The sequence below is a fragment of the Ruditapes philippinarum genome, unplaced genomic scaffold (genome assembly GCF_026571515.1).
Source record: "Ruditapes philippinarum isolate M1 unplaced genomic scaffold, ASM2657151v2 ctg242_1_1_1_1, whole genome shotgun sequence".
Lineage (NCBI taxonomy): Eukaryota > Metazoa > Mollusca > Bivalvia > Venerida > Veneridae > Ruditapes > Ruditapes philippinarum.
This window is the reverse complement of record NW_026855075.1, coordinates 50,084-77,186: the sequence shown is the minus strand read 5'-3', so window position 1 is coordinate 77,186 and position 27,103 is coordinate 50,084. Positions and strand designations below refer to the sequence as shown.

Genomic DNA, 27,103 nt, shown 5'->3' with positions numbered 1-27,103 from the left:
ATATATATATATTATCTATATAAAAGTTATTTAAAAAAATCATCATTTGTGTTTTTATTTTGCTTTACCAATATATAAAAGAATTACACAGAAAGAATATTCTATATTTTATAAGTCACTATTTATTTTCTGACAGTAATATACATTCTGCCTTTGTTCATCTTTTGTTAAAACTCCCAAAATCTTTGATGGATGGATTAAAAATTATTATGCACATGGATTAAAAATTATTATGCACATGGATTAAAAATTATTATGCACATAATGACAAAATGTCGATCACATCCTCAAAGGTCATGGTAACATATTGTTTATATCTGGTCAACAATTCTGTCATTCCTGGATGATTTTTAAATTATTAATTATTATGAATAAATGTGTTTGACATAATGACAATGTGTCATAAGCAATAATAAGGTCCCTTCCTCAAAGGTCAAGGTCACACTTGTATTCCAAAGTCAAAATATGAATTTTTGTTGTTGTTAATAATATGATTTAAGAAACAGTTTAATAATTCAATGTCAAGGTACAATATGCAACCTGATACTGATACATTGGATAATCATTGTAACTAGTAGATTACCCTATTTATTTTGGGGTTACTTGGTCAAAGGTCACAGAGGCCTTAAATATCAGAATGGTTTCCGCTCATTATCTTGAAAACTATCACTAATTAGTCTATATATTTCACATATTGATTGGATATAACAAGAAGATGACCCCTATCAATTTTGGGGTATTTAGATCAAAGGTCAAGGTCAAAGGGCGCTTAAATGTCAAAATGGTTTCCATTCATTATCTTTAAAACTACTTGTTATCAAGTCTTTGTGTTTCACATTTTGATTGGTCATCACTATAAGATGACCCCTACTGATTTTGAGGTCATTAGGTCAAAGGTCACAATAACCTAGAATGTTAAAATGGTTTCAACTTACTCTCTTGACACCAATTTAAAGTTACCAAGTCTTCATATTTTACATATTGATTGGTTGTAACTAAACACTTCAAGGCACCCATTTATGGCATTTTCTATAACAAAATTACCAATAGGCCTAGTATGAGTGAAGGGCTTGAGAGGGAGGCATATGTGTTGTTTGACATTTCTTGGTAACTTATATTTGTAGTAATCTGCTTAAGATTTTCCTTTTCTAATATACATAAATAAATAATTATATTTATCAATCAATATAAAGCTATTCATAAGAATTTAAAATGGGTGGAGGAACAATCTTCATATATACAGACAGGTCAAATAGGCCTAAATGGGGGAGGAAACATCAGGGGAGGAACTGGTATGGTTGAGAATAGTCTGTCTGTAAAAGATATACAAAACATATGCAAACTAGAAATGTGTCCATAGGACACGGTTGTCCCCACACTCCAATGTTTTGTCAATCTTATGACTCTAGGTCAAATATTTTTTGGGCTATATGTGCCATAAGTTGAAAACTAAAAATCTTTTACTAAGTAAAGGGCAAGAACTTTACAAATATAGAATAAATCCACAAGCAAACCCCAAGGTGCATAAGTACATGGCTGACCAACATACTTGTAAACTTTCAGACCTAAAGGTCAAATATTTTTTTAGTTATGCATGAACAATTTGAAAATTGCAAATTTATACTAAGTCAAGGGCAATAACTCTAACAAAACTGAAAAAAGTGATGTTGATCATTATTCCTGTAAAGTTTGTTGATTCTAACTCAAGCACTCGAGGAACAAATAACACAACATAATGGAATGGTTTTTACTAAGTCAAGGGCAATAACTCTAGAAATACTGGATTAATCGACAAACGAAACCCAAGGTGCACAAATACACATGCTGCCCAACAATCTTTTAAGTTTCAAGACTCTAGGTCAAATACTTTTTGACATATATGCGACACAAGTTGAAAATTGTAAACTTTTACTAAGTCAAGGGCGATAACTATAAAAATACTAAACATATTCGCATGAAAATACCCAGGTGTGCAACTACACATGCTGATCAACATTCCTGTAAAGTTTCATGACTCTAGGTCAAATACTTTTGAGTTTCATGCGACACAAGTTGAAAATATGCAATATTTACTAAGTCAAGGGCAATAACCATAATCAAACAGAATAAATCCACAAACGAAACCCAAGGTGCACAACAACACATGCTGAGCAACATTCCTGTAAAGTTTCATGACTCTAGGTCAAATAAGCTATAATCAACTGTTATTTTATGTTTTGTTCTATATCTAACTTGTCTGCAAAGTTCAACATTTATTTTGTCTGCAAAATACAGATTTTGCTTATATTCCCTTATCATTTTATATTTTGTTCTATACAGTACTAACCAATGGTTGCAAAATTCTGTCTGCAAAATACAGATTTTCCTAATAGTCAACTGTTCTGAATTTAATTTGTCTGCAAAATTCAACATAAATTTTGTCTGCAAAATACAGATTTTGCTTATATTCCCTTATCATTTTATATTTTGTTCTATATCTAACTTGTCTGCAAAGTTCAACATTTATTTTGTCTGCAAAATACAGATTTTGCTTATATTCCCTTATCATTTTATATTTTGTTCTATATCTAACTTGGTTGCAAAATTCTGTCTGCAAAATACAGATTTTCCTAATAGTCAACTGTTCTGAATTTAATTTGTCTGCAAAATTCAACATAAATTTTGTCTGCAAAATATAAATTTTCCTTATTTTCACCTATGATTTTATATTTTGTTCTATATCTAACTTGTCTGCAAAATCCTTCTTAGTTTAACTTGTCTGCAAAATTCAACATTATTTCTGTCTATACTTTATGTATTAACTTAAAAAAAGTTAATTAATATTGTTTGTTTGTTATAATCATTATATTCTATTTCATGCAATTACTTAGTGTTTTTTAGGTATATTCTTATATTTTTTTTTATAAAAGCATAATGATAAATTATTCTAAAAAAAAAACATCATTAAAACTATTTTTCAAATAATAAATAAAGTTTTGCAAATAATCATAGATCTTTCTAGATGGCATTAAATCAATATAATTGCCTATTCACACCTTTTGACAAGGGATTAAACACCCCCTATATAATCTATATTGTCTGCAAAATCTAAAATCCTTCTTTATTTAACTTGTCTGCAAAATCCCTCTATGTTTAACTTGTCTGCAAAGTCGTCTGCAAAGTATACCGTCCCGCTCATACCGGAAGTACAAGGTGAAAGGTCGTCGGTAGAAACACCTCTGAGAGTAATTTTAGCATTTTTCTTATTTAAACTCTGAAAATGACATTGTTTGTAGAAAAATAGTTTTTCTATTGGTCATCGGCTGTATTTAAAAGGAATTTCACGGTGTGTCAAAAAAAACTCTTTGAAAACAAGTTGACTCCCGAACTGCGTTCATTACCATGTTTAATTTATAGACAGAGACTAAGAGAACGAAAGTGTATTTTTTGATGATTTTATTGTTTTGTATCAACAAACTGGAACAATTATTTTTATATCACATAAAAATAATTAACTGACAGCAACTTGAAGCTCTGATGCCAGTGTCATTTGCATAATGGATTATGGAAAATTAATGAATTATTATTGAAGAAAGGTAGGTTTTTCCTTAGAAACTTTCAGGCAAAATACTTCTAAAATACAATCGTTAATATTTTTTTCACCAAGAACATATGAAATAATTTTTCACTTCTTGCCTGGACGGCGTACTTTATTTTCATTTTTGTAAAACGAAAGTACACCTGTCTTTTACCTGTTTACTGTAGACTAATTCTGGTCTTTTAATCAGAAAGATAGCAAAATAATCAGACGTTTTTCAGAGATGTTATTAAAATTAAAACATGACCAACACTAAGTAGAATGTGACTACACTTGTCACTTCTGAGAACTCTTCTGAGATTGACAATGGGTTCGATCCTGGGTAACACACTTGGTCTTTGGATTTTTCAGAAATACTGTCGGTGTTTCCAGGTAGGTATATTAACGTTTATATACGTACCTGGTGTTTCCCACCTTCCTAGAAGTATACTAGTAAGAAACCCCGGTAATTCTCGTATGTATCAGTGCTATACACTGGACATGTAAAACAATCAAGGGATCTAATGATAACTCTTGACACTACAAGAGGTATACTTTCCCATGTCCAAAACCTATTCGGGGAGCATCACCTGTTTCAAGCGGTTCTTGTTTGAACTTTTCAGTAGTTTCAGAATGGTGTTCAAAGAGTGGTATATTATTCCAGATTTTAGTTGTGATTTTCGATTTAACTCAAGATTAGGCTTAGGTATATGTAGATTAAGATTGCTTGTTGATCTGAGATTTTTGTCATATAAAATTGAGGCAAATTGAAAATTTCTTTTCATGTAGCATGGTGAGTTTTCTTCATGTAATGATTTGTATATCAGGATAGCCTTTTTGTACTCAACCCTGTCATTAAATTTCATCCATCTTAATTCTTTGAAAAGAGGGTCAGATGGTGCATCTGCAAATATAGGCACCGTAAAAGAAGATACAGAATACTATTGCATTTTTTATAGCTTGACTATTTGATAAGAATATGTAGCAGCATGCCCACTCAATTTCAAACGTAGGGGTACATGTACCCCCTGTCATTGAAAATTGGGGGTACATTTAAAGTCTGGGGGTACACATAGTCATAAGCAGGTTGGTGAAAATGCCTGATCGGGCTTATGACATAAAAAATCATATTTCTAGAAAAATAATAAAGATATTTGTTTTAAACTTTGTTTGTTTATTCAGAATAATATTTGAGGTAAACAGAAAGAAGTTTATTTGGCTACTAGCTCTTTTGTGAGAATAATTTCCCCTTTTTCATGTTTTTATAACACATAATTTTTGAAGTCCTTAAAAAATGTGTTGTATGTGTAACACAAAATATGTTAAATAACTTCTTTATGGACTAATTCATTGCGCCAACACCTGTCAACATACATTTCCTTCAGTTTTCAGAGAAAACTTCAAAGTATAATGTTCAGTTGCTAAGAATTTTCAAAATATAAACGCCAGAAACAGAATATTTAATCCAAATATATTGAATTAAGGTACTGGCGCAATAATCTAGAGCAAAATGAAGTTGTTGGACACATTTCTATTAAGAATTTTATGTTACAACATAATGTTTATGAACTTCAATTTTTTTGTTGTCAGAAAATGGTAAAAAGGGAAATAATTCTAAGAAAATAAAAGATAACCAAAATATTTCTATATTGATTTGTTTCATATATAAATGCTGAATAAACAAAACAAGTTAGAAAGAAACAATTTAATTATTTTTCTAGAAACATGATATTTTATGTCTTAAGCCCGATCGGGCATTTTCACCAGCCTGATAAGTTTAAACATGTTTTTGTTTGTAAGAACATTTTAGTCAACATGATATTAATGAACAGCTGTTTCACTAAGTATTACTACCAACAAACACAGACACAAACTCATCACTTAAGGTAGCGATATAACAGCCATTACAATCACTGGTATTTTGTTACGATTATTACCCATAACCAAAATTTTGTATATCCGAAATTATGAACATTTATTTCAAAATCTCAATATGACATACATAAAGCTCACAATTGAAGGTAGTTGTTAAAAAATAAAATGACTAACGTTTTGCTGGTCATTGGAGAACACAAAATACTTTTTGGAAGTTGTAAATATCCAAAACTTTTTTTCTTAAGACAGTAATGTGATGTCAAAACATGACTAAAATATTTACGAATCAGACTGAGATGACTTTGAAAGCAGACATGCAATTGTGACTGGTATAAGACTGTTCCTAACGATTTGTAGATGGCAACAACATTTAGTTGATATGCAAATTAGGCTATCCCAAACATTCATTCTGATGATTTTACTTTGCGGGCATGTACCCCCTACTTACAATTTTTACGCGTGCATCTAGAATTTTGTGCTTGAATTACGCACTTTAGTGCGTGAATGGGCATGCTGAAGTAGAGCTATACTAGTCACCCGAGTATCGGCATCGGCGTAACCACTTATGTTAAAGTTTTTGTAATACATGTACCTCAAATATTTGATAATTACGTTAAAGTTTTTGTAACACCTCAAATATTTGCAAAGTCCATTGACATATGCCTTCGAAACTTTGCACACTTGTTCACTATCATGCCATCAACCTGTAGGCAGGAGGAGGTATCTCTATCAAGCATTTTGACAAAATAATGCCCTTTTTTCAACTTTGAATTTATGTTATTTAAAGTTTGCATACCACCTCGTATATTTTCATATTCCATTGACATCTGGCTTTAAAACAAGTTGAAAGTTTATACACTTCTTTGAGAGCATAATAGGACTCTCTCCAAGGCCTTTAACTGTAACATTGATTTGGAGAAAAGTTTGGCCTTTTTGTTAACTTAGAAAATTTTACATTATCAAGGCTCTTTTACTATCAATCACTAAGAATAGTCGAGCATGCTGTCCTACCGACAGCTCTTGTTTTATTGTTTGTTCAACTTGGAGTGTCCACATTAGGCAATTGTCAACTTGAACTCCAAGAAGCTTTTCAGATTCAGTGAACTCTATGTTATTGTTAAGTAATTGAAGTGGTGTATTTGTTGATGCATGAATGTAATTTTGGGTCTTTTTTTAGGCTGATATGTACATAACTTTAATTTTGTCTGTATTAGGTATCATAGCACTGTGAATGCCATTATGCACCATTCTTGAATAGAGTGTAGGTCTTTTTGAAGTTTAAGACTTGTCCCTGTCAGGATTCGAACCCACATCAGTGAGGGACAAATGGTTTGAAGAGTGAGCCCTTAGTGCCGCTAACAAAGTAAAAATGATGTTTATGTCTACAAACTACATGTACACTACTATGTAGCCTTAAGATTTGGCTGTATTGTTTATTTATAAATATCTTAGCAGCATAGGCTTTTGGCATGTGAAATGATTAAAATATCAACAGACATTATAAATTGCTGCTATGTTTGAACTTCTTTCTTTTTTTATTATTTGAAAACATAACAGGGTTGGATAGTGTATTTCAAAATGATTATCTCTGTCACAGACTGCATGCCAATACTTTTGTGTTTTCATAAACAACATGATACTCATGTATACATAATTTATTACTCCTAGTTTGAAACTGAGCTAAAAGGCCAATTTAGTTTCATTAATAAATGTATATTTTTTTCATTCAACAAGGAACAAACTTTCAATTTTATAATGTTAGAAGCATGATGATACTGGCAGATAGTTGAACTGAATGTGAAATAATTTGTCATAAAAATAGCAAAACATAAAAAGAAGTGGTATTTTACCAAATACTAAGTCATTACAACTTTACTAATGGCCAAACATAAAAAGATGCAGAAGCTAGTTAATTTATATAGCCAATGTATACACAAGACAATTACAAGGCTTTTGAGAAATAAGATTAATATCTTTTTATTTCTGGCTTAATAGGCCTTTAAACCATTTTACCAATTAGGCCGTCCTTAAAAAAATGTTTTTTTGCAGTAACCCGACCCAGAATTTTCAAGGTGGGTAGGTAGGTCGATTTATTTATTTATTTATTTTTTTTATTGAACTGTACTCCCAAATAAACATGGAATTTCAAAATGCTGGACAATATATGCTTTGATAATCTGGTAATAATTAATAAATTGATAACTGAATTCTAATTTAATAAGAACTACATTTTACTTCTTCTATTAACCTTTAAAAGAACGAAAACAAAGCACAAGGCATAATTTTCTGATTCAAAAAAAAAAAATTTTTATCCAGAGTTCCAGACCAATAAAAAAAATTTGAGTAGGAGCAAATTTTGTGAGTCGGTCGCGTTACTGCAAACAAACATTTTTTTAAGGATGGCCTTATGTTATGAAAGTTTAGTTAAAATATAAACAAGATGTTTTATCTTTACGTTTATTTCAGACAATGGTATCTGATAAGTGATTATAAAATATTAACATTTTTGTTTCAACCAGGCCAGTCTGACAGTCAAGGAAAAGTTTGTTGGGTGAAGCGTCTATGAGATTGACATTTTCAGAAATGAACAGTAACTGTGGTACTCTTGTACTGACACTGGTTCTAACACTGGGAGTATACGATGGATTTTGTATGCTAGGTAAGTGGATGGTGCCTACAAATTTTAGCTCACCTGTATATTTTTGTTGCTTATTCATTAGCTCTGCCATTTGAAGAATACGGAGAGCTATTGTACTCACCTTGACGTTGGCATCACACTTTGGTTTTAGTTTTGCATGCAAGTCTGAAACTACTGAAAGGAAACTAGATAATTGTGACCATTTAGGATTAAATAAAAAACAAACCAATAGAAAAACAAGGTTTGTAAGTCTTATCTGGTGTACGACTAGTAATCTGCCATTGAAATGACCTTAACTACAAAAATAAAATCAGATACAAGGGTAGATAACTCGAAAAATAATCTCAGTGACCCCAAATTTATTTTAGTTATCAGCATATACTTAGATTTTGCAAAGTTTTGATTGTTTCTGTTATGTAGTTTTCTATCTGCTAAAATAATATGTCTACACCTTTAAAGCGTATGAATTACGTTATATCCTATTGAAATATTTTTTATAAATTTGTAAAAGACAAAACTATGTTGTGTTGTAACCTAATATATCAATAATGTTATGTACACACACAGTTTGTCACCTTATTGCAGTAATGGCTTAACTCCTCATGTAATATGATAATTAATGTAAATACATGTATTGTGTGTTTAAGTTAACAGGATAAAATATTCAGGAACAAAATTATAATGCAGCTTTTTCAAGTAGAATCTTGCAATGATTAATCCATAAAATTAAGGAAGTATACAAAAATATTTCTTTCAAGTGTTCTTTTTTTTCAAAATTGGAACCTACAGTGTACATAACTAAAGTAAACTTATAGGAGAGGAACACACGACAACGTCGGAGCAAGTTAAAAAAAATTAAGACATGTCCTTATAATGTATATATGTACTTTAATCAATTACCACAGGCATTCAACACATTTGACTTCCCAAAAATGGTTAAATTATCACAAAATAATCTCCCTCCCTTGATCATCAAGAACAAAATTATTATCCAGCACCTGTTTACTATATATACGAGGGTTGTCCCAAAAGTCCGTGACAAATTTTATAGCCGGTTCATTTTTAACGTCAATAGAAAATAATTCACACATATAACCGTTAAGTTTTTTATTGAACATTACAACAAATCATTTACAAAAAAAATACCCTAATTACTTAGAAATTTTCAGTATTAACGACATTGGTTTGAGTTGCCGGCGCACGTCAAATAATTTACATTTTGTTATGAATAGGCTGAAATTAATTACGTATATTTTAAATATCTGATGATGTGTCTGCACAATGTCACGTTGACTTCCTCTGCTGCTATGTTTAAATCATCTCTGAAAATTTTAGTTTAATAACTTAAAAAACGAAAAAGATACGAATAAATGAAAATATCTCATATAAAATAGGAAAGTTAAAATGGCGACGTTCAAAGAATTTGCGGCGTAGTGAACATGCCACTCAGGTTTCATGACTATTTCGGGATGATACATGTAACGATTTTCAACAAATATACTAACTATAACAGTTTAGCAACATATTCTGAGCATTTGCGTACAAAAGGCATGAACGGAACCAGAGTTTTGCGCTACAAAAAGCGAAAATAAGGTAAACACGGATAGGAAGACCGATCCTCGTCGCCTATTTCCTACAGCTTAAACCGGAGTAACGAGACCGGAAGTTCGCGTATATCAAAAATTAATGTTTGTCATCCAAACATTCAACAGACATTAACATCCACATGATTTAAGTCAGAAATTGACGATTTATGGGTACCATTATTGCGTTGAAAGCCATTGAGAGTATTTGAGAAAGGCGCCTTATATACATTTAATGCTGTCTTTGACATTGGACGTGCGCCGCGATGCAGTTAGTTGCCATGGTGTTTATGGCATATATTTGTTGTTTGTTGATATTTATCTATGAAAATTTGTGAAAATGTTTAAATTAATGGGTTTAAAACATATTAAATTATCAAATTCTTACCTGTTTTATTTAGCTTTTAATCAATCTTGTCACAGAATATTGGGACAACCCTCGTATAATATATTTCACTTGTATAAAGACGGATATTATTTAATTATAGTATAGTAAACAGTATAGTATAGTTACAAAAGTTGTATAAATGGTTTCAGTCCTAAGAAAATACAATGCCAAGGACTTAGATATTAGGCATATTAAGATTCATCTTGTAGTCCTTTACAAAAGTTATAAAATATAATGTCCCTTGGATCAGATTGGCCCAGCCCAAGGGTCTCTTTATAAAAACTTCTATAGGAAAAAACATTTAAGACTTCTTTTGTGAAAGCCCAGAACATACAAAAAACTCCTAACTCATCTTACCTTAGGTCAAATATGGCACCGTCCTGAGGGTCCCTAGTTTCATAAAATTGTCTTAGAAAACTTCTTTTCTGAAAGTATAATGGCCAGAGCTTTGCTATATGGTGGCTGGTTTGTGCCATTTTTTTCCTGTAGCCCTGCCAAGGGAAAAGTTGAGAATTAAGAAGTGAAAGCACATAAACACGCTAATTACTGGAGGCACGGGGCATGATTTTGCTCTGCACCTTTGCCATTTTAACTTGTTGATTCTTGACTTTTTGTTTGCCGGGGTCGTGGGGCGAAAAAACGAAATGGCACAAATCAGTCACCATATTGGTCTACAAAACTTACATAAATCATGCCCGTTTGGTCAAAATTGGTCCTGTCTGGGGTTCACTTAGTTCATATGGATTTCTATACAAGAAAATACATTAAAGTCTTCTTTAGTGAAACTGGTATGCCTAGAGCTTAGGTATTTGGCATGTGGCATTGCCAAGCGAACCCCTACAAAAAAATGTAAGTCATCACCCTCGGGTACAAAATGGCCCTGCCCTAAGGGTCATTCATTTTACATAGCCTTGTATCATAAAAATGCTGTAGAAAACTTTGTTTCCAAAAGTACAATGCCCAGTGCTTAGGAAGCATCAACTTATGGTCTGTTACATAACTTACATAAATCATGTCCCTGGGATTGAAATTGATCCTGCACCCAGGGTCACAAAAGTAATAAAAGTCATCCCCCTGTGTCCACAAATGTCTGCCCTGGAGGTCATTTAGTTTACAAACGCTTGTACTGTACAAATATAGTAGCAAAATTCCTCTCAGAAATAACAATGGCATTACAAGGCTCATTTGTGATTTTCCATGAAAGTTACATGTCTGTATATCATGTCCCTTGGGTCAAAATGGGTCCTGTCCTAGGGGTCACTTAGTTACATGTATATAGACTTATTTAAGAAAATACATTTAAGTCCTATTCTTTTGTGAAACTGCAGTGCCCAGAGCATAGAATTTTTGCATAAAGTATTTCCTATTGATATATATATTTCTACAAAAGTTTCGTAAGTCATGCCTGTGGGGTTCAAAAATGGCCCCAGCCTGGGGATAACTTAGTTTAGTATATACATGTACATAGACTTGTAAAGGGAAATATCTTGAAATCTTTCTCTGTGAAAGTACAGTGGCAAGAGCGTAGAAGTTTTATGATTATGTATTGTATCAAAGGTGAGTGATCTAGGGCCATCATGGCCCTCTTGTAAATCATTTATGTGTGTAAAATAACAGAGACAGTCTCACTCGAATTAAAACTCACTACAGATATGACCATAAGAATATGAAAAGAATCCATACAGTTGTTCAGTTTAAAAATAAAAATTTTATAGTATGATGTTGCCAGTTATAGCTTTACATCATTTAACCCTTACCAAATGGACTTGTTCTTCTATTAATCTGGACATAATCGCTCATAATTTAAAAAAAAAAATCAAAATAAGAACTTACTGAATAGCAAAAAAATTCAAAATAAGAACTGACAGACTGAATATCGAACAGTGCAGACCATGATCAGATAGCACAAATGTGCCTTTGGCTCATGGTCTGCACCAGTTGCATTGGTAGAATCAGTTGCTGTCATCAGGCTAGGGGTATACGAAATAGGTTAACAAACTTTATAAATGATTTTGTGTAACTAAAATGTAATTATGCAAATTAGATTATTGGTACTCTACATGTATATTGATAGTTATCTCATCATTTATACCAGATGAATCGAAGGCGTATTTAGAGCCTGAAAATCAAGTGAAGAAAGTAGGCGACGAAGGACAGTTCAAATGTAGGTCACCTGCTGAGTATTCTTTAACAAATCCAGATATTTCCTTCATCTTGGAGCATAATGGAACATTGATAGATAAAAGGGAGAGCGCTGATAAGAGAACAGATGGAAAGTTCGACTGGGCGATTTTCAAGATAATGAGCCTTAAGAGAGAAGATGCAGGGACGTATAAATGCATTATAGATGCTGGTGGTGGTGTGAATGTAACAGCAGAGAGTAAACTGTTTGTAATTGAAGGTACGTATCGCTTTTTCTTTTTTCTATGCCCCTTTACTTGATGATTACCAAAAGGTATATTATTGTTTACCTAAGCTTTAATGGTTTATGAATGTGCTAACAAAATCATTTTCACTTAATTGTCTATTATTCTAACTTTGAAAATTAGTAATATCTTGGGCATCCTTGGCTGAATGGCAAGGGTTGTTGACTTCAAACCACTTGCCCCTCACTGCTGTGTGTTGGAATCCTGCCAGGGACCTTAGAATCTTTCATGTCAGAAGCTAGCTATCCAGATAGCTTATGGAACATTGGTGATTTTACTCAGGTGCCCGTTTGTGCCTGGAATAATGCACAGAAGGGCACCTGAGGTCTTTTTCCACCAGTAAAACTGGAACGTCTCCATATGACCTATACTTTGTCCGTGTGACATAGAACCCAACAAAGAAAAATAAATAAACTAGATAGAATTCAAAATTTTTTGGTTAGAAAAACTGTCCATCTTTTACCTATTTCCACAAAAATATACATGTATTTCTAATAAAATTAGCTTACAAAATAGGGATTATCTAATGTTTACACTGATGCTAGAAAAATCTGATTTACACCCCTAATTTAATGAATGAATTTTGTTCTTAGGATGATGCCATTTTTTTGCCATTATGAATGAATTAATAAGTTCACTTATTACTGAATGTGCAAGAAAAAAGTGCAAAAACCAAAATATCAGTTTTTATATTTATACCCCCGCACAACAAAGTTGTAAGGGGGGTATACTGGAATCAGGTCGTCCGGCCGTCCGGCTGTCCGTCGGTTTTTTCTTGTCCCCCCAATAACTTAAGATTCCTTTGACCCTTAGTCTTCATATTTGGCATGGAGGTTAGTCATGATCAGTAGATGACCCCTATTGATTTTGAGGTCACCAGGTCAAAGGTCAAGGTCAAAGGGGCCTTGACTTCAAAAAGCTTGTCCACCCAATAACTTAAGATTGCTTTGACCCATAGTCTTCATATTTGGCATGGAGGTTAGTCATGATAAGTAGATGACCCCTATTGACATTGAGGTCACCAGGTCAAAGGTCAAGGTCACAGGGGCCTTGACTTCAAAAAGCTTGTCCGCCAAATAACTAAATATTCCTTTGACCCGCAGTCTTCATATTTGGCATGGAGGTTAGTCATGATTAGTAGATTACCCCTATTGATTTTGAGGTCACCAGGTCAAAGGTCAAGGTCACAGGGGCCTTGACTTCAAAAAGCTTGTCCGCCCAATAACTTAAGATTGCTTTGACCCATAGTCTTCATATTTGGCATTGAAGTTAGTCATGATTAGTAGATGATCCCTATTGACTTTGAGGTCACCAGGTCAAAGGTCAAGGTCACAGGGGCCTTGACTTCAAAAAGCTTGTCCGCTCAATAACTTAAGATTCCTTTGACCCACAGTCTTCATATTTGGCATGGAGGTTAGCCATGATTAGTGATGACCCCTATTGACTTTGAGGTCACCAGGTCAAAGGTCAAGGTCAAAGGGGCCTTGACTTCAAAAAGCTTTTCCGCCCAATAACTTAAGATTCCTTTGACCCACAGTCTTCATATTTGGCATGGAGGTTAGGCATGATTAGTAGATGACCCCTATTGATTTTGAGGTTACCAGGTCAAAGGTCAAGGTCACAGGGGCCTTGACTTCAAAAAGCTTGTCCGCTCAATAACTTAAGATTCCTTTGACCCACAGTCTTCATATTTGGCATGGAGGTTAGTCATGATTAGTAGATGACCCCTATTGATTTTGAGGTCACTGGGTCAAAGGTCAAGGTCACAGGGACCTTGACAGAAAAAGCTTTTCTTCTCAATTGCTTAAGAATGCCTGTCCGCAGTGTATTGATTTTGACATTTTCACATTTGAAGCATGTAGAATACATAACTTAGCAATGCACTGGCTTAGTAAACTCAGATTTGGCAGGGAGGTTGTCCTTGAGCTCTGAATGGCCACTGTTGATTCTGACAAAGTGGTATGCGGGGGTATTCACGCCATGATAGTGGCAGTTCTAGTTTTGTTCCAAACTATGATACTTTTTTCTAAATATTTAATATGCAAAAATAAGAATCAAACACGACTGTTGTCACAGACTGGTATAGCTAGCTCTTGAGTAATTGCTAAGCATAGACTTCGAAGAGCCTTGTTACCGCTGTAACTGAAATGCTAGATATTCCCGTCTGTACCTGCAGTTGGTGTAAGATTCTTGTATTTTCAAAGATATCAGTACTTTACAAAAAATGCAGAAAGAAAAAAATTAAATTGGATAGGTCTTTCAGAGCTTGGCTGTACACAAATTAACATTGCACAGGTCCAATTTCAGAGCTTGATAAGTCAAGTATACAAATTAACATTGGACAGGTCCAATTTCAGAGCTTGGCAAGTAAAGTACACAAATTAACATCTTACAGGTCCAATTTCAGAGCTTGGCAGGTCATGTACACAAAATAACATTTGACAGGTCCCATTTTAGAGATTTGCAGGTCAAGTACACAAATTAACATTGAACTGGTTCCATTGTAGAGCTTGGCAGGTCATGTACACAAAATAACATTGGACAGGTGCAATTTCATAGTTTGATAAGTCAGGTACACAAAATAACAATGGACAGGTCTAATTTCATAGCTTGGCAGGTCAGGTACACAAATTAACATTGGACAGGTCCAATTTTATAGTTTGATAAGTCAGGTTCACAATCACAATTTAACATTGGACAGGTCCAATTTCAGAGCTTGACAAGTCAGGTATACAAATTAACATTTGACAGGTCCAATATCAGAGCTTTGCAAGTCAAGTACACATTTAATTAACATCTTACAGGTCCTATTTCAGAGCTTAATAAATCAAGTACACAACTTTGGGTAGGTTAATTTTGTCAAATTAAAAAAATAAATAATATTGAACAAAATTCAGAGCAAAACAAGTCCAGTTTACAAAGTAACATATGACAGGTTTAATTTCGAAGTTTGTCAGGTCCAGTACTGAAAGTTTGTTAATTTCAGAACTTGGCAAGTCCAGTACACAAATTCATAGCTTAGTTAATTTAAATTAATAAACTTGACCAATCAAATACATTATAAATTATTTGCAGGGTAAATGTTGATTTTTTTTCTGAATTATGTTTAATTGTGTTTAAACAGATGATCATAGACCTATCTTTGTGAAGGACGGAGACTCTTCAACTGTGAAATGTTTTAACTCCACATCCCTTGGCTTTGTACCTTATGTTGAATGTCTTTGGGGAGATAAAAAAATCTGTCACAGTAAAGTGTCCTGTTGTTCCATAAAAGCTGGTAAGTATTTTTATTTTTTTTACTTTTTTTAAAATCTAAATTTCTAATTGTAATTTAAATTTAGTGGTTCAATTAGGACATCACAATTCTTCAGCGCTGATACAGAGTAGTGGCAACATATAGGAATCACTTCTCCGTTGTCCGTCAGTCCGTCTTAAAACTTGTTAAGACAAGTTATGCAATTTCAGCAAAACTTAAGCAAGAGTTATGGCCCTTAAATTAATTTTTTTGAAATGTTTGTTCGGACTATTTCTCTTATATTATTAATGCAAGTTGAGTGAAACTTATCAGGATTGATTGATACCTCAAGTACTAGAGCTTATAATATTGGATTTTCCAGTTGAATGATTTTGGGTTGAGTTATGACCCTTGAATGAAAATAAGCAGTTAAGCCTTTTAATAATTTTTGTGCCTCTGCAACATGCAATTGGCTATCATGTGGCAACACTGATCATGTGATCACTGATTGCTCTTTTTAGAGAAATTTTCTAAATATATCTTTACTTACAAGGGTACAGTGCAGACCAGGATCAGCTGTCACAAATGTGCCAGCTTGTCTTGGTCTGCACTGGTAGAGTCTAATAGGCTAAGTGTTTAAAATATGTATATTATATTTTGAAACAGGCTCTTACAACTTACAGGTAAATGTATTATGCCCCCTTCAAAGAAGTGTGGTATATTGTTTTGCTAATGTCGATCTGTTGGTTCGTCTTTCTGTCTGTCAGTACACCACTTGGTTTCCCTTAATTGCCTTAGAAACTATTGATTACAAAGTTTTCATATTTCACAAACTGATTGGTCATAACTAGTAGATGACCCCTATCGATTTTGAGGTCACTAGGACACAGGTCAAGGTCACAGAGCCCTTCCCAGCAAACACAAGACGTCAGATTTAAGTCAGTTTCTGATGTCAGATGACGGTCAGAAAAATGGTTGGATTTGAAAGGTTTTTTTAGATAATTATCTGACGTGAGGTAGACGTCGGAATCTTACCAGTTTCTGACCTTTTTCCGACCTCAATCTGACTTATTTCCTACCTAAATCAGACCATTATCATCTCACCAGTTTCTGACCATTTCCCAACCTCAATTTCACCATTTCCCGACTTAAATCTGACCAATTTCTGACTATTATTAACCGTTTCTGGCCTTAATCTGTTCTTTTTCTAATCTTTCTTTTTTACCATGTTATAAATATTTTCTTGCCAATCCTGATTTGATGAAATTTTATTTAAATCATTCTATTAAGTAACTTTCACTCCAATGAAATCTATAACAAAAATCTAAAACCAAAAGTTTGTTTTTATGTTGTTTTTTAGCTCACCTGTCACAAAGTGACAGGGTGAGCTTTTGTGATCGCTTTTCGTCCGGCGTCCGTCGTCCGTCGTCCGTAAACTTTTACTTTAAATGACATCTCCTCATAAACCACAAGGCCAATTTCATCCAAACTTCACAGGAATGTTCCTTTGGTGGTCACCTTTAAAAATTGTTCAAAGAATTTAATTCCATGCAGAACTCTGGTTGCCATGGCAACCAAAAGAAAAAACTTTAAATATCTTCTTTAAAAAAACCATAAGAGCTAGAGCTTAGATATTTGGCATGAAACATCTTCTAGTGAGTGTCTACCAAGTTTGTTCAAATAAAAGCCCTGGGGTCAAAATTGGCCCCGCCCCGGGGGGTCATTGATTTTCCCTATATGCATATAGTAAAAACTTAAAAAATCTTCTTTTAAAGAACTCAAAGAGCTATGGCTAAGATATTGAGCATCAAACATGTTCTAATAGGTGTCTACCAAGTTTGTTCAAAACAAAGCCCTGGGGTCAAAATTGGCCCCGCCCCAGGGGGTCATTGATTTTCCCTATATGCATATAGTAAAAACTTAAAAAATCTTCTTTTAAAGAACCAAAAGAGTTAGAGCTAAGATATTTAGCATTAAACATGTTCTAATAAGTGTCTACCAAGTTTGTTCAAATAAAAGCCCTTGGGTCAAAATTGACCCCGCCCCGGGGGGTCATTGATTTTCCCCATATATGCATATAGTAAAAACTTAAAAAATCTTCTTTTAAAGAACTCAAAGAGCTATGGTTAAGATATTTAGCATCAAACATGTTCTAATAGGTGTCTACCAAGTTTGTTCAAATAAAAGCCCTGGGGTCAAAATTGGCCCCGCCCCGGGGGTCATTGATTTTCCTTATATGTGTATAGCAAAAACTTAAAAAATCTTTTATGAAAAAACCCAAATAGCTAGAGTTAAGATATTAAGCATGAAACATCTTTTAGTGAGTGTCTACAAAGTTTGTTCAAATAAAAGACCTGGGGTCAAAATTGGCCCGGCCCCGGGGTCATTGATTTTCCTTTTATGTGTATAGCAAAAACTTAAAATCTTCTTTGAAAAAACCCAAATAGCTAGAGTTTAGATATTAAGCATGAGACATATTCTAGTAAGTGTCTACAAAGTTTGTTCAAATAAAAACCCTGGGGTCATAACTGGCCCGGCCCCAGGGGTGTCATTGTTTTTAACTATATGTGTATAGTAAAAACTTAAAAAAAATCTTCTTTTAAATAGCCCAATGAGCTAGAGCTTAGATGTTAAGCATGAAACATCTTCTTATGGGTGTCTACCAAGTTTGTGCAAATAAAAGCCCTTTGGTTAAATTGGCCCTGCAACGTTTGGAGGGGGGTTGGGGGGACCTATATACAGGTGAGCGACCTCAGGGCCATCATGGCCCTCTTGTTTATTATTATTATTTATTTTATCACAAATTAATAAATAATAAACATAAAATTATGTTTATTACAAAACAGAAAGTGTTACAAAAACAATTACATGAATGAAAATAAGAAAACATATGTACAAACATTAAAGAAAAGGTTGTAATAACATGTTTTGTGAAATTAATGACTATATTTTAACTATATTTCTACTGCGTTACTAACACATTGAGTGCTATTTTTGCATATTTTGACCTCTTTTTGTATTTTCTGATCACAGATCAGGAAATACAATGCTGACATTCAATCTCTGACACAGAGCTTCAAACAAACCTAACAACAAGTAGTTCTCAAAACAGTTTAAACTAGCGATGTAAAAGAAAGAAATATTGTTATTTTGTTGCAAGTATCAAACAAATTACAACGCATTCAAAGTTTAAAAGTAGCGTTGGCTTATAGAATTTTCAATAAATGCACAATCATAAATTACGTGGATGATCAATATCATTTTAAGGTTGAAGTGTGGCTGTCATAAAAAGATGAACATAAATGATTTTTTTATGCAACTCTACTGTAGTCATGCAAAATTCCGTATGTATGAAACTCAAACTGTTATAGTAAAAAATCTAAACGCAGTCGCTGCATCTCGGTGCCCTGTAAGATGAATTATAGTATGTAAAAATAAACTTAAAACAGGAAAATACATACATATATACAGTACGATTTAGATTGCAAAGATCATAAAATACCACAGAGCTTGCAGCCCTTTGATTAACAATTGCCATTGATAATGTTTGATAATTACTTCCTTTTGGTTACTTCACAAATTTATACTTTTAAATATGTTTTAAAGATTTTCATGAAAATTAGCATGAACTTGGAGTTGTGCTACTTTAAGGTAATCAACGCTTTCTCCTTCCATCCCCTGGTCTGTCCGGGGCATTTTTTAAACAGTGTCCAATGGCGTTTGTGGTATCATTTTCACTGAAAAAAAAAATATATTTTAGGAAAAATTGAAAAATAACAAGCAAAAATGTTTTTCATAGTTATCTACCCTTTAGAAATTTCTGTCAATTTTGATAGTATTCTTAACTTACAGAACATCTTTGCTAGCTTTTTAGAAGTGAAATTTTACAAAAATTAAAAGTAAACATAAATACTGAAAATAAAAAGGACAAAATCTGAGCAAATACTAAATTAACCTGCCCTTTTGAAATGCTTTTCAAATTTGATAATAAAAATGAATAACAAGTTTGAACACAATACTTTTGATTTTTATGCCCCCAAAGGGAGGCATAATATAATCACACCATATGTCCATCTGTCTGTGCATCCCCACTTAATTCATGTCCGGACTGTAACTTTGTCATGCATTGAGGGATTTTGAAATATTTTGGCACAAATGTCTACAACATCAATATGATATGTTGTGTTCAAGAACCAGGTCCCTACCCCAAAGGTCAAGGTCACACTATCATTTTAAAGTTTCACGTCATTGCAATTAGAGTAAATAGGTACACATATTCGTGTCCGGACTATAACATTGTCATGCATTGAATGATTTTAAAATAACAAGTCATAAATGTCTACCACATCAAGACGATTTGTCGCGTTCAAGAATTGCGTATCTACCTCAAAGGTCAAGGTCACACTACCAATTTGATGTTCAGTTTATCACAATTAGGGTTTATAGTTTTTAAAACAAAGGGACGTAACTTGATAAATTGAATCCGAACCGCAATACAGACTTTACCAAGAATATAACTGTAGCGCCACCTGTTATTATAATTTGGGTGACATAATTATATTATTACACCAGATGTTGCGTCGTATTATGCTTGCTGCATTCGGCTTTCGGTTATGTGTCACACAGCAGAAAGCATAATGTGCATGTAAGAAAGCAACATGTAAAAGTCAGAATGCCAGATGTACAAGTCAGAATGCAAGATGCACAAGTTAGAAAGCACGATGTAACGTAAGAAAGCAAGATGTAATTTTTTTGCTTCCCTTCCATTACCCATAATACCTTGATTAAGAGGCAGGCACCCTAACCATTAGGTAACGTCTTTACTTTTATTGTAAGTAGATAATTCAGTTTATGAAGGTTTTAGGTTGCCAAGCAGTCATTGTTGTTGTTTTCAAATTGCTTGCTTCTCACTGCTGTAAATGGGACTTTGGATTCTTTCTTGTGAGGAAACTAGACAGCTAGCTTACCAGGCCTTGACACTAACTTATTTCACAGTTGGTAAGCCAGACCACTAGATTTGAAATTTAGGTGGTCCTTCTGGAAGTCAGGTGGTCAATTATTATTATTTTATTGCTTTTGAATTTGTTTACTCTTTAAAACAACCTGCAGATTTTGACAAAATATGCTTAAAATTGGTGACAGATATATTATTAACAACTAAAGAAAAGTTTAACAGACATTTTAAATATATTTTCTTTATCTAATTTGAAATTAAGGAGGGCATAAGTCAGTAGGTATTATATTATAAAGTTATTTGTTTTTTTTTATCTCGTTTAAAGATACATAACAAGTTAGCAAATAGTGAAACCATTTGTATCTGCCTTATTTTCATACTGTTTTTCAAATATTAATTCATTGCTGATAAGTGGTACGCTTTATTATCCCCCGCAGATGGAATCGGGAGGGGGGTATAGTTTTGGCATTGTCCATCCATCTGTCCGTCCGAATTTCGTTTCCGGAGTAGTTCTCTGCAACTACTGGCTGGAATTCAACGAAACTTTATGGGAATCATCAATATCAAGAGGAGATGCGCATATCATCGGCTTGTTCCGGTCCGACACTTTAACTCAGAGTTATGGCCCTTGATTAGTTATGCAGTATGCATATAGAGTAAAAATCGTTTCTGCGCTACTTCTCTGCAACTACTGGCTGGAATTCAACGAAACTTTATGGGAACCTTCAATATCAAAAGGGGATGCGCATATCATTGGCTTATTCCGGTCCGACACTTTAACTCAGAGTTATGGCCCTTGATTAGTTATGCAGTTTGCATATAGAGTAAAAATCATTTCCGTGCTACTTCTCTGCAACTACTAGCTGGAATTCAACGAAACTTTATGGGAACCTTTAATACCAAGAGGGGATGCGCATTTCGTCGGCTTGTTCTGGTCCGACACTTTAACTCAGAGTTATGGCCCTTGATTAGTTATGCAGTATGCATATAGAGTAAAAATCGTTTCTGCGCTACTTCTCTGCAACTACTGTATGGAATTCAACAAAACTTTATGGGAACCTTCAATACCAAGAGGAGATGCGCATATCGTCGCCTTGTTTGGGTCAGACACTTTAACTCAGAGTTATGGCCCTTGATTAGTTATGCAGTATGCATATAGAGCAAAAATCATTTCCTCGCTCCTTCTCTGCAACTACTGGCTGGAATTCAACAAAACTTTATGGGAACCTTCAATACCAAGAGGAGATGCACATATCGTCACCTTATTTGGGTCAGACACTTTAACTCAGAGTTATGGCCATTGATTAGTTATGCAGTATGCATATAGAGCAAAAATCATTTCCTCACTCCTTCTCTGCAACTACTGGCTGGAATTCAACGAAACTTTATGGGAACCTTCAATACCAAGAGAAGATGTGCATATCATTGCGTTGTTGGGGTCAGACATTTTAACTCAGAGTTATGGCCCTTGATTAGTTATGCAGTATGCAGATAGAAAAATATTTGTTTCTGCGCTACTTCTCTGCAACTACTGGCTGGAATTCAATGAAACTTTATTGGAACCTTCAATACCAAGAAGAGATGGGCATATGGTAGCACTCCACACTAAATTTCAAGTTTCTGCCGTCAATGTCCTACAAGCAATATGTCTAATAAATCTGATCCCAAACTACACAACCTAGAAAAAGAAAACACATTTTGTTACGAACATATATGTCATAGTATTGCAAATCTGTAATGAAATCATCCCATGTGCAACAGTCAGGCAGTTAAAAAAATTCCAATTCATTCCGTAAAAGCCAAAAATCTATAGTGGTCCGAGACCCAAAACAACATTTTTCGTTCCTCCGGCAAAAAATACCTGCAAATATACGGACTACAGAAACTCTGTCACTGCTTTAGCAACTCCCTATGCATGCAAACTATCACAAAGAAATAGGTGCTTGGCCTTGTAGATTTTTTGCTATTGCTGAAAGTTTGTACCCCCCTGTAAAATTACTTGTTTTCACCGAGCATGCTGTTTAAAAGCAATGTTTACAAACAATGGCGGCCTTGACATCTATAATAAACAGCATGTTATTTCTAACCATGTTTTCGAATTTGCCAATGATCATATTACATGTTACAAAAACAAATTCCATGCTGAAATTGCATTTTAAAGACAACCAGTCATTTAAATCCACAATAGTCACTATATCCATGAAATCCTTCCTGGTTATTCGAAGCTGTGGCTTCATTTAGTGTGGTGTGCTGCCTTAAGGAGCACCTTAACATTTATTGCTGGACTTTATACAGACTTTTTCTGCAAATTTATGCATATTTCAATAAATAAAATGATTTAATTTTGCTAGGAATTGTTTGCTTTTCTTTATATGGGCCTTTAATGAACTATACCGTTTGTCCCATTTTCAGCCCTTGGCACGCTGTTTTTAGTACATGTAGAAAAAGAAAGAATTCCCAATGTAAGGTGTAGACAAAATGGGTTCTATACTATCTATACAACTAATTTGCACAAATATATCCTTATGTCATATGATATGGAAGAAATATTCAACAAATTGCCATACAGTTTAAGAATAAACTGGCTTCATGTGACACTGTGTGTGGGGGAGGGAGCACAAAATACATCAGATATGTTCCTGCCAGACACTAATATATGCTATGTTTTTTCAGTCTTACACAGTAGAAAATCTATTTGGCATGCACAATGTTCATATAGGTTTATGTGTAAAGTCAAAATCAAAGAGACAAAGCATTTGTCAGGGCCTACACAGCATTATCGACATCACAATGTGGGCCTCCTAGGGAATCGAAATTCACCAAGTGACAGCGCAAAAACCAGATTTCCGACTACTCGATCTTGCTCGCTCAGCTTTAAAATGGTCACAATCTCACCAGAAAACCTAGATTATATATCCACTTGCCCTTAAAAATGATTTCCAGCAAAAATTTACCTCCATACAATGATTTTTCATCACTCGAAACACTCCGGATGGCCATATTTCACACATACAGCTGAAATTCATTAAATGCATGCCTTTTTCCTAATTTAAAAGTCATAAAAAGCAGGAAAACAACATCTAATTTAACCTTCATAGCTCTATATGTGAAAATTAGCATTCTTCTAAAGCTGTATCTCCTAGAATAAGTAGGTGTTATCAACACAGCAGACACAGCACCTTTAATACATTTCACAAAGAATTTCTGGTATTTGAGTTACCTCCCCTTTTTAAAGCTGACTTTCTGGTACTGTGTTTAATATTATTATGAAATTTCATCACCATTGTAGTCAGTGTGTATTCTAGAGTATTTACATAAAGTTTAATGAGAAAAAACAAGCATTGAAAAAGTTTCATTTTACCTTAAGGTAGCACTCCACACTAAATTTCAAGTTTCTGCCGTCAATGTCCTGCAAGCAATATGTCTGATAAATCTGATCCCAAACTACACAACCTAGAAAAAGAAAACACATTTTGTTACGAACATATATGTCATAGTATTGCAAATCTGTAATGAAATCATCCCATGTGCAACAGTCAGGCAGTTAAAAAAATTCCAATTCATTCCGTAAAAGCCAAAAATCTATAGTGGTCCGAGACCCAAAACAACATTTTTCGTCCCTCCGGCAAAAAATACCTGCAAATATACGGACTACAGAAACTCTGTCACTGCTTTAGCAACTCCCTATGCATGCAAACTATCGCAAAGAAATAGGTGCTTGGCCTTGTAGATTTTTTGCTATTGCTGAAAGTTTGTACCCCCCTGTAAAATCACTTGTTTTCACCGAGCATGCTGTTTAAAAGCAATGTTTACAAACAATGGCGGCCTTGACATCTATAATAAACAGCATGTTATTTCTAACCATGTTTTCGAATTTGCCAATGATCATATTACATGTTACAAAAACAAATTTCATGCTGAAAATGCATTTTAAAGACAACCAGTCATTTAAATCCACAATAGTCACTATATCCATGAAATCCTCCCTGGCCATTCGTAGCTGTGGCTTCATTTAGTGTGGTGTGCTGCCTATCGTTGCCTTGTTTGGGTCAGACATTTTAACTTTGAGTTATGGCCCTTGATAACTTATGCAGTATACAACCAGAGCAATAATTGTTTTCATACTTCTCTGTAACTACTGGCTGGAATTCAATGAAACTTTATGGGATACGAAGAGGAGATGTGCATAATAGTCGCCTTGTTCTGGTCAGACTTTTATAACTCAGATTTATAGCCCTTGATTAGTTATGCAGTATGCATACATCTCATTGGCATTTCCAGAATTTACTATTTAACACAGAGTTATGGCTCTGTTATTGCCCTGAATATTTATCAAGATCAAAGAATATTACTGTTTATGCCATGATAAATATATAAATAAAGCCTTATGTCTTCAGTTGTTGTGTTAGTAATAACCAGTACTCGGCGGGGGATATAAATTCAACGAATTCGCTTGTTGCATGTAGCATTGCGGAAATATAGACCTCTATAAAAGTTATATCAACCATTAAATTGATAATTAACCTAAAACATTTTAGATCGAACAATTTTTTTTTCAATTTTCATTAAGATCAATATGAATCAAGAGATGTCCAGCTCTAAGTCTGTATGTGGTTGTGTAAAAACATTTTATTGTTGTCAATATCTTTCAGAAAAGGATAATGCCCTCAAACCCATCACTTGTAAAGTGACGTCCAAAGCTGCCTTTGACAAAAATAAAAAATTTGATAATGAATCATCTGCTGAACTTAAGAAAGAAGTTTCTGGTAAGTAATTTATCGATCTTGTTATAGAAAGCTCTGTCTTCTCAGATAATCTATGCTGGAATGATATGTCTTTATATCCTACCCAATGAAGGGGGAGAAGCATCAGTTTATGAATTGGATTCTAATGAGATTGGTAGTTTATATGAAAATTCATCATTTTATAGTGAGGATCATCCTTATAAGGTTTTATAAGACGATGATTAGCTGACAGAAAATTTTATTTAGACAGAGATAGTGCTGGAAGTAAGTGAATACAATTAATACAATAAGTGATAAAATCAACTTAATCTAGTAACTATTTTATTTATAGCATTGGCTAAGAACTATTAAATGATTTTGACAACAGGTAAACAGCTGTGGTTGTACACAGCATGAAATATTAGCCATTAACTGTAGCATGATGATGAGTTCCCTGCTTCAGGTTTGGAACAATCCATGCAATGTTTTATGAATACAAAAAGCCAGAAACAAACCAGCAGTATAGAGCCTTGCGAGACTACACCTTTATACATGCATGCCTGGCTCTATACTGGTGGCAAAACAGAGCTCCAGATGGTATGTGTATCAGTGTGTCACCTGTATTACTCATTTTGGTCACCAGAACAAGTTTTTATGATCTCCTGTGAAGGTCATTATGGCAACTTATATCCATAAAAAATCTTTGAAAGGGTAGTATTTTATTTTCAGTGGTCAGTTGGAATGCATGTGAAGAATTTCCCTGTACGTTAAAAGCCAATGTATATGGCGTAACACCAGTAACACCAGTTCAAATATCTTGGAGTATGGCTGGGATAAACATCTCATCAACAGAAAAAGAAATAAGCTCAATGATAAAATCTACAACAGATCCCATCAACAGTACTGGAGTAGTACTCCTGACTGTCTCAGGAGGGCGAGCAAAGCAGTCTTGGAATATTTCAATGGGTAAAAATTATTTATCATCTACTACATTAATGCTATTTTTGGTTGCCAATAGTGGGTAGAATATTTGTTTTTATCTTGAAAGAATCATACAGATTTTTATTAGCTCACCTGTCACAAAGTGACAGGGTGAGCTTTTGTGATCGCTTTTCGTCCGATGTCCGTCCGTAAACTTTTACTTTAAATGACATCTCCTCATAAACCACTAAGTCAATTTCATCCAAACTTCACAGGAATGTTCCTTTGGTGGTCACCTTTAAAATTTGTTCAAAGAATTGAATTCCATGCTGAACTCTGGTTGCCATGGCAACCGAAAGAAAAAACTTTTAATATCTTCTTTTAAAAAACCCATAGAGCTAGAGCTTAGATATTTGGCATGAAACATCTTCTAGTGAGTGTCTACCAAGTTTGTTCAAGTAAAAGCCCTGGGGTCAAAATTGGCCCCGCCCCAGGGGGTCATTGATTTCCCTAAATGCATATAGTAAAAACTTAAAAAATCTTCTTTTAAAGAACTCAAAGAGCTAATGCTAAGATATAAAGCATGAAACATGTTCTAATGGCTGTCTACCAAGTTTATTAAAAAAAAGCCCTGGGGTCAAAATTGGCCCTGCCCCGGGGTCATTGATTTTCCTTATATGTGTATAGCAAAAACCTTAAAAAATCTTCTGTGAAAAAACCAAATAGCTAGAGTTTAGATATTAAGCATGAAACATCTTCTAGTGAGAGTCTACAAAGTTTGTTCAAATAAAAGCCCTTGGGTC

The 27,103-nt window shown here is 34.0% G+C and overlaps 1 protein-coding gene and 1 long non-coding RNA gene across 2 annotated transcripts; one reads left to right on the top strand and one right to left on the bottom strand.

Annotated features, from left to right (window-relative positions):
* Nucleotides 1-3,193: 3,193 nt before the first annotated feature.
* Nucleotides 3,194-26,432, top strand: LOC132742021 (uncharacterized). Its single transcript, XM_060730301.1, has 6 exons — nt 3,194-3,575; nt 7,951-8,090; nt 12,136-12,441; nt 15,591-15,743; nt 25,308-25,421; nt 26,109-26,432. Exons 2-6 carry the CDS (start codon nt 7,994-7,996, stop codon nt 26,402-26,404), a joined length of 966 nt encoding a protein of 321 aa, XP_060586284.1. The 5' UTR covers nt 3,194-3,575; nt 7,951-7,993; the 3' UTR covers nt 26,405-26,432.
* On the bottom strand, nt 22,239-24,315 carry LOC132742022 (uncharacterized). Its single transcript, XR_009627378.1, has 3 exons — nt 24,292-24,315; nt 24,017-24,108; nt 22,239-22,333 (listed from the first exon to the last, which is right to left on the bottom strand). It is a non-coding gene; the product is annotated as an uncharacterized LOC132742022 (long non-coding RNA).
* Nucleotides 26,433-27,103: the final 671 nt, after the last annotated feature.